At 44.7% G+C, this 14,857-nt stretch overlaps 1 protein-coding gene across 1 annotated transcript in view; it reads left to right on the plus strand.

The window, feature by feature from the left end:
* The first annotated feature begins 85 nt into the window (after window positions 1-85).
* The window catches only part of DNAAF1 (dynein axonemal assembly factor 1), a 23,516-nt gene continuing 8,744 nt past the window's right edge, over window positions 86-14,857 (plus strand). The window contains exons 1-7 of the mRNA XM_024735763.1: window positions 86-221; window positions 2,640-2,775; window positions 3,227-3,318; window positions 4,950-5,171; window positions 5,310-5,476; window positions 8,668-8,789; window positions 14,618-14,784. Coding sequence (XP_024591531.1) covers window positions 86-221; window positions 2,640-2,775; window positions 3,227-3,318; window positions 4,950-5,171; window positions 5,310-5,476; window positions 8,668-8,789; window positions 14,618-14,784 — 1,042 coding nt within the window. The remainder of the gene's footprint in view (window positions 222-2,639; window positions 2,776-3,226; window positions 3,319-4,949; window positions 5,172-5,309; window positions 5,477-8,667; window positions 8,790-14,617; window positions 14,785-14,857) is intronic.

The following is a 14,857-nucleotide window of genomic DNA, read 5'->3' on the forward strand; positions in this document are numbered from 1 at the left end:
TGGCCTGGCGGGCTGGGGCACGTAGTGATCCCACACAACCGGGGTTCCCCACTGCTACGGGGTGTTCAGTGTTTCCAGAATAAACATGCACTGCGAGGCCTCGGAGCCCTTGGCGGACGGGGGAGCGGAGCAGGACTGCGCGCCGGAGCCGGGCTTGGAGCCAGCCGTGGAGGAGTCGGCGGGTGACCACGGGAACGCAGGCCAAGGGGGCCGCAAGGAAGGTGCCGACAGCCGCCCCAGGGAGGCGAGGGGGGCGACGGGCTGCGCCCAGCACCACACACCTAGTCTTCACAGCCAGCAGTAATAGTAATAATAATAATGGCGGCCGACACTTACTAAACGATGCGTGCAGTGCGCTCACTGCATTCGAGCCATACACCCTCCCTCTGCGGTAGGCGCTCCTCTCCCCGTTTCATACAGATGAGGAACCTGGAACTTAAAGAGGTTATAGAACTTGCTCCAGATTACCCTCAGCCAGTCAATGACAGAAGAGACTCACGCCTGGACAGTCTGACTCCAGAGCCCAAGCCCTCACTGAACACACCATTCTCCCCACCGCCCAACTTTTTAATGTTTTGCCGTCACCATGTAAGATCAAAGGCTCTCTCCCCCTCTAGATGGCAAGCTATGTCAGGGCAGGACATCCTGATTGAACTGGCAGTGTCCGGTCCAGTGCCTGATCTATGGTAGACAGAGTGAATGACGAGCTGGTGCTTCTGAGGTGACTCCTCACCAAAGTTTTACGGAATGGGCTTAGAAAACAGCCTCCCCTCCTGCTTGGCTTGGACCGTAAGGGAAACTTTTTAGTGACTGGTAAAGAAACTACTTGATTTGTGTCTCATGTTTTGAACCCAGCCAACAAATATATCTTGCGCATTGACTGTCCAGGCAAGCCCTGTAAGAGTTGCTGTAGGGAAGCCATGTTGCTCTGTGCACAGACACGGGTTTGAAGCCACTCCTGCTGGGTTCACCCTACCGTTCTGCAACTTGCCGGTTTTATGGCTGTTTGCCCAGAGCTTAAGCTCTCTATAGGGCAGTCTCCTCTTTTGCAAGCGAGATAGTTATAATTAGAGTGTCGGCATACATTGGGCCAGTAATAAATGGCAGTTCTTGTTATTAATATAACCAATCAATTATTATGTATATTGAGCACCTAGTCTTTATTCCACAAACCTTTATCTGGTGCCTCTTGTGGCTATGCATTATATGCACTGGGAAATGGGAAATTATAAGATACAGTCCCACACACGGAGTGTTTAATCTCATTCGGTAGGCCACAGGGACACCCAGAGAGCAGCAGCAAACAGCCCTTAAGATTAAGTGCATTTGAATCAGCCAATTTTAATTGACCTTTAAAAAGAAATAAGTGCATTTGAGCGTGTTCATTTTCTTTCTACCAAAGATATTCCCATAATTTTTGTTTCTTCTTGTGTGTTTTTTGAGAGCTTTTTTTAAAAATTGAAGTATAGTTGACTTATAATATTATATTAGTTTAGGTGTACAACGTAATGAGTCAAAATTTTTATAGATTATATTCCATTTACAGTTACTATAAAATATTGGCTGTATTCCCTTTGCTGTACAATACACCCTTGTAGCTTATTTATTTTATAGATGGTAGTTTATATTTCTTAATCCCCTACCTCTATCTTGCTCCTCCCTCCTGTTTTGAGAACTTTTTTAAAAGAACAGAGAACATTATAACAAACACCCATGTATCACCACCAAGAATTGAAAATGATTAGCATTTTAATCATATGTACCTCAAGTCTTTTTTTTTTTTTTTTTTTTTTTGCGGTACGCGGGCCTCTCACTGTTGTGGCCTCTCCCGTTGCGGAGCACAGGCTCCAGACGCGCAGGCTCAGCGGCCATGGCTCACGGGCCCAGCCGCTCCGTGGCACGTGGGATCCTCCCAGACCGGGGCACGAACCCGTGTCCCCTGCATCGGCAGGCGGACTCTCTACCACTGTGCCACCAGGGAAGCCCCCTCAAGTCTTTTTTTAAAGAAATAAAACATTTCAGATAAATTTGATGTTTTTTGCCTTACCCCACCTCTATTCCTAGCCCCATTCCCTTCTCCCCACCTCCAGAATTTTGTGTGGGTTCTTTCAATCTCATCTGTCTCTCTCTCTTCCTATCCTATCTATCTATCTATCTAAAATGTGTCCTTAAACAATGCATAGCATAGGTTTGTGCGGGTTTGATTTATGTAAATGATATCCTGTGCTTATTACGAAACTTGCTTTTTTCACTCCATATGTGTTTCTGAGAATTATCCATATTGATTGACATAGCTCCAGTGCATTCTATTCCAAGGTAGAATAATAATCTGTTGCCTTATTTAACCAGTCCCTATGGATGAACATCTGCATTGTTAATAGGTTTTGGCTGTTACAAGTAATGCAGAAGTGAATAACTTCGCACACGTCTCCGTGTCCAGCTGTACAAGAGGTTTTATCAAAGATCTGCCTAGAAGTGAAATTTTCATAGTCCCTTATCAGTGCTTTGAAAATCACTGTGATACGTTTAAAGAGTACCGGTTCCATCCTAAAAGCAGACAGTTACTCATCAAGTTGAAACTGGGGGACATTTTTTATACATTTCTCGATCTCTATAGAACCAATCTCTTTATTTTACAGAAATTAATGATCCTAAGGAAACATGCGTGGGTCCTTCGGACACTTCCTACCTCAACGAGCAGAAACACAGTGGTGATAGCTGGTCAGAGGGTCACTTAGCACAGCAAAGAGATGACAAAGAAGATCGTGGCCCCAGGTACGTGGTGTGCTCTTGCCACTCACAGCACGACGCTTTTACCCACTGAGGTGGATGTTACAATCACCCCTTTGTCCAGATAAGGAAATCGAGGCTCATAGAGATTAAATAGTCGGCCCCACGTCTGAGGATTAGTGGCAGAGGCAGGATGGCGTGCTCTGTGGCTTAACTAACCACACTCTATACAACTTTAATGCTGGACCTGGAGAGAGAGAAACATTAGTACTTCTTGATGACACGAAGGTATTTCTATTAGAACACACTTTGCAGTTTTTGAGAAGGCTGAAAGTCACAATATTGGATGAGGCCCTGAAAGCTGTAAACAAAGTCATCGGGCATATAGAATATTGTGGAATTTGTGGACGGAATGGGTGTGGCAAAGAATTTATGGGATATATTTTACAGCTGACAAATTGAAATAACTTTCTTGTTCATGTTTTTCATTCAACAGAATGACTAAAAAATTTCTGCAAAAACTGTGCAAGCAGCACAAGCTTTATATTACCCCAGCACTGAACGATACGCTGTATTTACACTATAAAGGTAAGGGTCTGGTGGAGGCGCTACCTCATGTCAGGTGGAAAGACTCTAGTGGTGTTAAGAATTACTTGCAGGGATCATCTGGTGTTCTTAACTTATATTTAAGTAGAAATTTCAGAGTTTAGTGGAGATGCATGGAAAAGCAATAATATTTCTTTGAAGAAAAAGTCTTACGTGACTGGAGTTAATACGGGTTCAAGGGAAACACGTTGGTATCTTTTATTTATATTTGCTAAAGGACTCATACTTTTTCGAGCCAGTAGCTACTTGTAAATACTTTGGGCTTGGGAGGGTTACGTTGTGAAGGACTGTGTCGGTGTCCAGTATCACACATAAACTTAAGTTCAGGTTCATAGACAGGGCTATTCTAGCAATGAGGAACCAGAGTGATAATTCCTAACCTCATGCTGAACTTGGGATGGCCACCCTGCTTCATCAGACCATCTTTATGTTCATTTGTTCAGTAAACGTTTACTGAGAGCCTTCTGTGTGCCGGGCAAGTGCTGAAGATACAGAGACGGATATGGTAAAGATGCTTTTGGTGTCTTGGGGGACAGGGCGGCCACCGTGAGGAGGTTCACGCTGTACCAGGGAGATTCACGGAGGGCTCCAGCAGTACAACTACTGTAAAGGTGTGGAACGACCCCTAAATGGTCTCCTCACCTCCACGTTGCCCCCTCCAAAATCCTCCACCCAATGTCTAGGCGTAACAGTGATAAGATGACTTAGGAGGGCAGCCCCCAGAGGACCAATATTTAAGAGGTGGGAAGAAGAAGAAGACCCAGTGGGTTAGACCAAGTAAAAAGAATCAGACAGGCAGAAGAATTAGGAGAGAGATATGCCTATATTATCTACTGCTGCCTAACAAATTATCCCCAAACTTACCAACTTAAAAAATTATCACTATTTGATACTGTTTCTGAGGGTCAGGAATCTGGGAATGACTTAGCTGGGTGGTTCTGCCTCATGGTTGCTATTACCCTTTTCTAATAAAAACTTTTGGTTAAAACTTTTCAGGCAACAAAACAAATGACTCTGAAAAAGTTTTGGTAATAGCAGGTGCACCGTGAATTACAAATCTATAATGAGTCACTCAAGGAAACAAAAATGTTTGTTCTCCTCACCTTAAATGTGGCTCATAAAACTGAAAAATACTGTAAAACCAGACCCGAAGTTTGGACTGGCTTCAGGTACAGCTGGATCCATCCTGGTGCTTACCGCATATCTTCACGAGGCTGTTTCTCCCCTTTCCTTGGCCGTGCTTTCCCTTGTGCTCATTCATTTCAGACAGGTCACCCCTCACCTCTCCCCACTCCCAGGCGAGAAGGAAAGGTGGCTGCTTCAGTGTTAGGCTCCACCCTACCAGGCTGGCAATTCTAGCAGAAAGTTACCTCTTTCCAATGGAGCCAGCAAAGTTCCCCAGGATTCAAGAAGGTTGGCTCCACTTGGCTAAGCGTGACCAGCTCCCTGCAGAGAGCCATGGGGTAGTATCAGGACAGGGATGTCCGTCCCAAGAGGCAGTGGTGTAACTGAGGAAGGACATGTGGATGCTGGGAAGATAGGCAGAAAAGAGGGTGACCCCTGTGCCTCTGAGTGTGTAGAAGCTTAACCCACTCCCCCTTCCTCCCCACTAGGCTTTGACCGCATCGAGAACTTGGAAGAGTACACAGGGCTGCGTTGTCTCTGGCTGGAGTGCAACGGAATACAGAAAATCGAGAACCTAGAGGCCCAAACGGAACTGCGATGCCTCTTCTTGCAAGTGAACTTGCTCCATAAGATCGAGAACCTAGAACCTCTGCAGAAACTGGATGCTCTCAACATCAGCAACAATTACATCAAGACCATTGAAAACCTCTGTAAGAAGGCCCTGATGTGGCGGGGCGGGGCGGGGTGGGGCGTTCTCTAGGCCCCCGCGTCCACCACCATTTCCTAGCGGAGGTCCTTAACATTCTTTTCCACCCGTGTCGCTTACTTCTGCCGACCTCCCCTTCCAGCCTGCCTGCCGGTCCTCAACACGCTCCAGATGGCCCACAACCACTTAGAGACCGTGGAAGACGTTCAGCATCTCAAGGAATGTTTGAAACTCTGTGTCCTTGACCTTTCCCACAACCAGCTGAGTGACCCAGAGATCCTGAGTATTCTCGAGAGCATGCCCCACTTGGTAAAACACACACACGCACACAACTTGCGTTATCTTGTGTTCTGTAGACAGCAGATCTCTTTTCTCTTTCCCCCCCCCCTTCCCCCTTCCTTTCTCCCTGATTTCTTCACACCCATCACACTTTGTTTTCCTCTCTGTATTTTTAGCTGGAGTGTTTTCAATGCCAGATGCCGTATCCTTTCACCCACAGATATTTCAGTGTGTATTCTTGACAGATAAGGACTTTTTAAAAGCATCATGACAATACTATTATTATATCTAAAATATTATCAGAAGGACAGTTAATAACCAGTCCATATTCAGTGCTCCCCATTTGTCTCAAAAATGTGCTTTGACTGTTGGGTTTTGCAAATCCAAACCAGACCCACACATCACACTTGGATTATGCATCTCTCAAATCTCTTGATCTATCACAGTCTCCCCTTGGCTGTTTTCACACACACACACACACACACACACACACACACCATAAATCTGTAGGAGAAACCGGGTCCCTCCTCTGGTTGTCAGCCACATCCTGGATTCAGTTGACTACGTCCTCATGGTGTGGTTTAACGTGTTCTGCTGTCCCCAGTATCTCTTGTAAAATGATGGTGGAGCCAGAGACCTGATCAGATCCAGGCTCAGAATCTAACTTTGAGGTTCGCTGTTGCATCAGTCAGGGCACCTGTAAGTCTGGTCGCCTCTCGTTTTGTAACTTTAAGCTTGATTCGTGCGTTTGGCTGCTGTCAACCAGATCCAGCCTTCATGAAGTCCCTCATCACCCCTTCCCCTGATCACTTCTGCAGCTCCCGATGCATGTTGCCTCCATGTGTCATTTCATTAGGGGTCACACAGTGACCGTATTCTAAGTCTCTTATTCCTTCTGCACCTATTAGCTGGAATGCTTCCACAAAGAGCAGTTCTGCTCATCCATTCATGCCTCCCTAATATAAAGTCCATATAGAAAAGGCTGGGATAGGGACTTCCCTGGTGGCGCAGTGGGTAAGACTCCACGCTCCCAACGCAGGGGGCCTGGGTTTGATCCCTGGTCAGGGAACTGGATCCCACATGCATGCCGCAACTCAGAGTTCACATGCCACAGCTAAGGAGCCAGTGAACTGCAACTAAGGAGCCCATGAGCCACAGCTAAGGAGCCCACCTGCCACAACTAAGACCCAGTGCAACCAAATAAATAAATATTTTTTTTAAAAAGAAAGAAAAAGCTAGGATAAATGCTTGGTTTTTTTTTCTTTTTATGTATTCCTTTTCAGAGAAATGAGTCAAGAATGTAGGAACCTCTAAAGGTGACAATGAGGTTGAACCTCTAAAGGTTCACGTTATCATCGTGAACACAAAGATTTATAGATACAGTATTTGATATGACTTAACCCTTGCTGTCATTTTAATTTGGGGTGATTGAATGGTCCCATCTTCTGGCCTGTGTCAACCCCTCCAGGTGGCTCCTGTGTCCTTTGGACTCCACTCCAGCAGCCTTCGATGACTTCCTTGCTTTTTAGTATATATGTGTTGTCATGTGAACTAGGAAAAAATATTCCAAATAGCACACAAAAAACTTGAGTTCACTGTTTACTGCTTAGGGTATGGATAAGAAGGAAAAAGTAAGTCCATTTAAAGAAAAACAGTAAGCAAATCATAGTTCAAGAACAATCTGTAGGGCTTCCCTGGTGGCGCAGTGGTTGAGAGTCCGCCTGCCGATGCAGGGGACACGGGTTCGTGCCCCGGTCCGGGAAGATCCCACATGCCGCGGAGCGGCTGGGCCCGTGAGCCATGGCCGCTGAGCCTGTGCGTCCGGAGCCTGTGTTCCGCAACAGGAGAGGCCACAACAGTGAGAGGCCCACGTACCGCAAAAAAAAAACAACAAACCCCCCCCCCCTCAAAAAACCCAGAAAACCAATCTGTAGAGCAGACTGTCACCAAAGACTAATTTAGAATTTATATTATCACCAGTATATGGGGATAATATAAAGCTGTATTATAATACCATTTTTTGGCCTGGCTGCCATAACAAAGTACCAGACTGAGTGGCTTAAACAACAGAAATTTATTTTCTCATGATTCTGGAGGCTAGAAGTCCGAGGTCAAGGTGTCAGCAGGGTTGGTTTCTCCTGAGGCCTCTCTCCTTGGCATGTAGATGGCCATCTTCTCTCTGGGTCCTCATATGGCCTTCTCGGTGTGTGTCTCTGTGTCCTAATCTCCTCTTCTTACAAGGACCTATTGGATCATGCCCCACCCTAATGACATCATTTAATCTTAATCACCTCTTCAAAGACTCTGTCTCCAAATACAGTCGCATTCTGAGGCGCTGGGGGTTAGGACTTTAGCATATGAGTTTGCTGGGGGGAAGCAATTCAACCCATGACAAGAACAGTCTGCCTCGTGGTTGTTTTGTGATGGCTTTTACATTCTCCATACACACGCAGCCCTTTAGTCCCTGCCCCTGGGGCACATTGCTCCCCCCACTCAGCCCCACAGAACAGGTCACTTGAACCAGTATATTTATTTTCCTGAACAAGAAAAATCACTTTGGATATGAAAAACATTTCACCAGTTCAGGCAAACCGATGTTAAATGTTTCACCCACATGTCACCTTGACCATTCACCTTCTTGAGTTTCATCGGCAGGAGGGGAGGTGACAATATTTAAAGAGGGGTGAGGACGGCGCACTGGCACTGCTGTGTCTCTTTCCCTTTCCTGGTCCCGACTTGACATCCAGGAGACCTATAAGCTTGGAAGTAGATAAGCAGGCACTTTGCATCCTATGCCCTCAGTCACCACTTCTTATCTGTCTAGCTGCTGTGTACATTTTCTTAAAATGGGTCCTGGCTGAGAAGGACAGAAAATGATCAATTGGAGGTTAATTTCAGTAAAAGAGATTGGGCCAGCAAAACTAATGCAATCACTGCCCTCGGGTAAAGGCCTCAGGAAGTGTTTTCCAGTATTGTTCTGGAAGGACAGTGAGATTTAGGATCTGAAGTTCAAGTGTAATAGAAGAAAGGGCTGCCCAATTCTCGGGACAGTTCTGATGGCACAGAAACAACGAAAGCCTCTGCCTTCTCTGATGTCGTCTTCATGATTTGATGTAAACACTCCCTGTTTACTTATTTATCTTCAGAGCACTGCACATATTAAATGTTTTAATCGCCTCCATTTTTCAGTGATTAATGTGGTTCTGCCTGTGTGCTTCCAGCGTGTACTGAATTTGATGGGAAACCCAGTGATTAGGAACATCCCTAATTATCGAAGGACAGTCACTGTTCGACTAAAACATTTAACATACCTGGATGACAGACCAGTTTTTCCAAAGGACAGGTAAGGAAGCAAAAAGCCTTTTGATCATACTTAATAGGTAATAGTTGAGCATACTCAATATTAAACTTTTAAAAATTTCTGATTTTTGAGCATTTCCACACATCATTAAATATTTCAGTGAAATAGGTTTAATGGCTTACATGATTGTTTTTAATAGGAAATTCCCTGTTTTTGAGCACTTGTTCATAGATTTTTCATAATCCTTTGATAATTATCCTTCTATATAAGTCTCTGATCTCATGGCCGGTTATTTCCTTAGGATGGAACCCTGAGTTGTATTATTGGATTAAAGGTAAAGACTGTGGTTTGAGACTTTTAAAAGGTATTTTTAAATATGTTCTAATTGTTTTCTAGAATGTTTGTATCAACTTATAACTTCGCCAGACACAGCCATGTAAAAAACAAAACAAAACCTTTGCCAGGCCAATTGATGAGTGAAGGTGGTACCTCGCTTTATTTATTTATTTAATTTTTATTCATTTATTTATTGGCTGCATTCGGTCTTTGTTGCTGCGTGCGGGCTTTCTCTATTTGCGGTGAGCAGGGGCTACTCTTCATTGCGGTGTGTGGGCTTCTCATTGCAGTGTCTTCTCTTGTTGCAGAGCACGGGCTCTAGCACAGGGGCTTCAGTAGTTGTGGCTCACGGGCTCTAGAGCGCAGGCTCAGTAGTTGTGGCGCACAGGCTTAGTTGCTCCACGGCACGTGGGATCTTCCCAGACAAGGGCTCGAACCCGTGTCCCCTGCATTGGCAGGCAGATTCTTAACCACTGCGCCACCAGGGAAGTCCCAGTACCTCGTTTTAAATTTGCATTTTTGGGTAACTGATGAAGTTGGTCATTTTTACTACCTTTGTCGGGCATTTATGTTTCCTTCTCTATGAGTATTGCATTCATGACTTCTTCCCAGTTCCGTTTTGGGGGGATGCTTTTTCTTACTGATTCATAAGAGCTCTTTGCATATCAAGAATATTGAACCCAGGACTGCCATGTATATCATCACTGCTTTTTTTTTTTTTTTTTTGTGGTACGCGGGCCTCTCACTGTTGTGGCCTCTCCTGTTGCGGAGCACAGGCTCCGGACGTGCAGGCTCAGCGGCCACGGCTCACGGGCCCAGCTGCTCCGCGGCATGTGGGATCTTCCCGGACCGGGGCACGAACCCATGTCCCCTGCATCGGCAGGCGGACTCTCAACCACTGCGCTACCAGGGAAGCCCCATCACTGCTTTTATCTGGGTTTTTAATTTACCTTTTTTTTCTTTTTGGCCGCGCCTCGTGGCTTGCGGGATCTTAGTTCCCCTACCAGAGCTCAAACCCTCGCCCTCGGCAGTGAAAGCACAGAGTCCTAACCACTGGATTTCTAGGAAATTCCCTTAATTTACCTTTTGACTGAGGCCACTATTCATTCATTCCAGCTTAGAATAAAACTTCAGTAACTGGGATGGCCTGAAGGGAAGTGCAAATCTGAATTTTCCAACACTTAAAAAGAAACGTAGCTGGTAGTATGTTTTTGAACTCACATATTTTAGTCAAACTAACACAGATTTCAATCGGAAGGGGGAGCCTCCACTTGGACCACATAAGAGAACTAGGATCCCTGCTTCTGGGCACTCAGGCCGAGATGCATCCGTTTCCCCAGCACCGAGCCCTGGGTGTTCAGGGCGACGGCGGAAGGGCAGGGCCTGCGGGCAGACCTCCAAGCCCAGCTCTGCAGCTGCGGGTCCTTTGCCCGTGGCTGAACGCCAACCTCCCCAGCTTCAGGTTCCTCATCTGGAAGGTGGGGACAATACCGACCGCGGGGTCCTTGTGAGTATCTGTTAGTATCACGTGGGACTTAAGCAGGTACCAGCTGGTAGGAGGAGGGAACCAGCGGGAGAGGCCGTCCCAGAGGATTGTGAATCTCCACACTGCGGCAGTGCCGACCAGCAGGAAAGTGTAAATGGGAACCTGAGCTGGGCCCTCAGCAGGGAGACCCCCCGCCCTGGACGGTGCAGCATGACTTCTCTTCAGGAGTTGGGTTCACCTGGGTTTGAAGCCTCATTCCAGCACTCTCTAGCCGTTCCACACTGGGCCATACTGGGCCCTTGACGTTCTCTCCACCTGTGATGCGCTTCACAGGTGTTTGCAGGTGTCTGCTCACCTGTCATCTTCTAAAGATCTCCATGACTGACCACCTAAGTAGCACCTTTGCCACTTCCACCTGCTGTCTCTTCAGCCTGATTTCTCAAGACACATCTGCCTCTGACTTACTTATTTCCCCATAAAAGGGCAGCTCTAACAGAGCAAGCGATGTCATCTGTTACCTGCTGTATCCCCAGCCCCTAGAACAGTTCAGCCATTTCAAGTGTACAATTCAGTGGTTTTTTAGTATGTTCACAGAGTTGTCCAACCACACCACGCAATCAATTCTAGAATATTTTTATCACCCCCAAAAGCAACCCTTACTTATTAGCAGTCACTCCCCAACCCCCCTCTGCCAGCCCCTGGCAACCGCAAATCTACTTTCTATCTCTCTGGAGTTGCCTATTCTGGGCATTTCCTGTAAATGGAATCATACGGTATGTGGTCTTTTGTGAACGGCTTCTTATACTGAGCAGATTTTTAAGGTTCACCCACATTGCAACCAGTGTCAGTAAATACTTCCAAAATAATGCTGTGAAATAATATTCCATTTGGAAAGCCCACATTTTATTTTTTTATACAGCAGGCTCTTATTAGTTATCCATTTTATACATGTTAGTGTGTATATGTCGATCCCAATCTCCCAATTCATCCCCCCACCGCACCCCACCGCTTTCCCCCCTTGGCGTCCATATGTTTGTTCTCTACATCTGTGTCTCTATTTCTGCCTTGCAAACTGGTTCATCTGTACCGCTTTTCTAGATTCCACATATATGCATTAATACACGATATTTGTTTTTCTGTTTTTCTCTTTCTGACTGACTCTTCACTCTGTATGACAGTCTCTAGGTCCATCCACGTCTCTACAAATGACCCAATTTCGTTCACTTTTATGGCTGAATAATATTCCATTGTATATATGTACCACATCTTCTTTATCCATTTGTCTGTTGATGGGCATTTAGGTTGCTTCCATGACCTGGCTGCTGTAAATACTGCTGCAATGAATATTGGGGTGCATGTGTCTTTTTGAATTATGGTTTTCTCTGGGTATATGCCCAGTAGTGGGATTACCCAATGGAATGTCCTGTAAATGTCAATTAAACCTATCTGGTCTATTGTGTCTTTTAAAGCTTGTGTTTCCTTATTAGTTTTCTGTCAGGATGATCTGTCCATTGGTATAAGTGAGGTGTTAAAGTCCCCCACTATTAGTGTGTTACTGTCGATTTCCTCTCTAAAGCTGTTAGCAGCTGCCTTCTGTATTGAGATGCTCCTATGTTGGGTGCATATATATTTATAATTGTTATATCTTCTTCTTGGGTTGATCCCTTGATCATTATATAGTGTCCTTCCTTGTCTCCTGTAACATTCTTTATTTTAAAGTCTATCTTATCTGAAATGAGTATTGCTACTCCAGCCTTCTTTTGATTTCCATTTGCATGTAATATCTTTTTCCATCCCCTCATTTTCAGTCTGTATGTGTCCCTAGGTCTCAAGTGGGTTTCTTGTAAACAGCATATATATGGGTCTTGTTTTTGTATCCATTCAGCAAGCCTGTGTCTTTTGGTTGAAGTATTTAATCCATTCACATTTAAGGTAATTCTCGATACGTAGGTTCCTGTTACCATTTTCTTAATTGTTTTGGTGTTGTTTTTGTAGGTTCTTGTCTTCTGTTGTGTTTCCCACTTAGAGAAGTTCCTTTAGCATTTGTTGTAGAGCTGGTTTGGTGGGGCTGAATTCTCTTAGCTTTTGCTTGTCTGTAAAGTTTTTGATTTCTCCATCAAATCTGAATGAGATGCTTGCCAGGTAGAGTAATCTTGATTGTAGTTTCTTCCCTTTCATCACTTTAAATATATCATGCCACTCCCTTCTGGCTCATAGAGTTTCTGCTGAGAAATCAGCTGTTAACCTTGTGGGAGTTCCCTTGTATGTTAAATGTCATTTTTCCCTTGTTGCTTTTCATAATTTTTCTCTGTTTTTAATTTTTGTCAGTGTGATTACTGTGTGTCTCAGTATGTTTCTCCTTGGGTTTATCCTGCCTGGGACTCTCTGCACTTCCTGGACTTGGGTGGCTATTTCCTTTCCCATGTTAGGGCCGTTTTCGACTATGATCTCTTCAGATATTTTCTTGGGTCCTTTCTCTCTCTCTCGTCTCCTTCTGGGACCCCTATGATGTGAATGTTGGCGCGTTTAATGTTGTCCCAGAGGTCTCTTAGGCTGTCCTCATTTCTTTCCATTCTTTTTTCTTTATTGTGTTCTGTGACAGTGAATTCCACCATTCTGTCTTCCAGGTCACTTATCCATTCTCCTGCCTCAGTTATTCTGCTCTTCATTCCTTCTACTGCATTTTTCATTTCAGTTATTGTATTGTTCATCTCTGTTTGTTCTTTAATTATTCTAGGTATTTGTTCTTTAATTCTTCTAGGTCTTTGTTAAACATTTCTTGCATCCTCTCGATCTTTGCCTCCATTCTTTTTCTGAGGTCCTGGATCATCTTCACTATCATTTTTCTGAATTCTTTTTCTGGAAGGTTGCCTATCTCCACTTCATTTAGTTGTTTTTCTGGGGTTTTATCTTGTTCCTTCATCTGGTACATAGCCCTCTGCCTTTTCATCTTGTCTTTCTGTGACTGTGGTTTGCATTCCACAGTCTGCAGAATTGTAGTTCTTGATTCTGCTGTCCGCCCTCTGGTGGATGAGGCTATCTCAGCCCACATTTTCTTTATCTATCAGTTGATGGACATTTGGGTTGCTTCCACTTTTTGGCTGTTGTGAACAGTGCTGCTATCAATGTTCGTGTGCAGGGTTTTGTGTGTGGACATTTGTTTTCAACTCATTTGAGTAAATACTTAGGAGCACGATTGCTGGATTCTATGTAAGATTGTTTGCTTTGTAATTGCCAAGCTGTCTTCCATGGGGCTGCGCCATTTTGCATTCCCACCAGCAATGAAGGAGCATTCCTGTCGCTGCACATCCTTCCCGGCATTTGGTGTTGTCAGCGTTCTGGATGTTAGCCGTTCTGTTGAGTGTCAAGTGGCATCTCATTGGTTTAATGTGCACTTTGCTGATGTCCTATGATGATGAGCTTACTTGCCGCCTGCCTATCTTCTTTGGTGAGGTGTCCAGTTCTTTTGCCCACTTCTTAAAATGTGTGTTTTTTCATTTTTGAGTTTTAATGGTTCTTTGTATGTTTTGGATACAAGCCATGTTTCAGTTATCTTTCTTGCAGATATTTTCTCCCAGTACAGTTTGTCTTCTCATTCTTTTAACCTCTTCCCGTTTTTAAGTCATCTTTGTATTAATGAGTTGCAATAGGTCTTTATATATTCGAGATACAACCCCCTGACCAGGTATATGATTTGCATACCCATTCTGTGGGTTGCCTTTTATTTATGGTATTCTTTGCATGACACACATTTTTAACTTTGGTGGAGTCCAATTTCTCTATTTTTTTCTTTGTCACTTGTGCTCTTGGCCTCGTATCCAGAAGGCTTTGCAAACCATTAGACTTTACAGAGTAAAACTGTGCACGTGTTAATACGTATCCTTGCAGTCCTATGTCCTGTGCCTTTAGTTTGATTTTGGGGAAGATGTGCAAGTTTGGTCAGATAGTATATGTTTTGGATTTACTTCGAACCTGTGACAATTCAAACCTCCCCGATTTCTGGGGTGTTCTTGTTTCTTTGTTTTTTGTTTTTAATACTCCTAAACAGAGCTTGTGCAGAGGCCTGGGCACGAGGAGGGTACAAAGCTGAGCAGGAGGAGAGACAGCAGTGGGAGAGCAGAGAGCGGAAGAAGATCACAGACAGCATTGAGGCCTTAGCCGCAATCAAGCGCCAGGCTGAGGAGAGGAAACAGCAGAAAGCAAGCCAAGAACAAGGTGCATGCCTGAGACACAAGGAGGACCCCGAGCTCCGTTTAGATTAAAAATCTGGGCTGTTGCACTCCCAGAC

Source organism: Neophocaena asiaeorientalis, unplaced genomic scaffold (genome assembly GCF_003031525.2).
Source record: "Neophocaena asiaeorientalis asiaeorientalis breed wild unplaced genomic scaffold, Neophocaena_asiaeorientalis_V1.1 scaffold40, whole genome shotgun sequence".
NCBI classification, from domain to species: domain Eukaryota; kingdom Metazoa; phylum Chordata; class Mammalia; order Artiodactyla; family Phocoenidae; genus Neophocaena; species Neophocaena asiaeorientalis.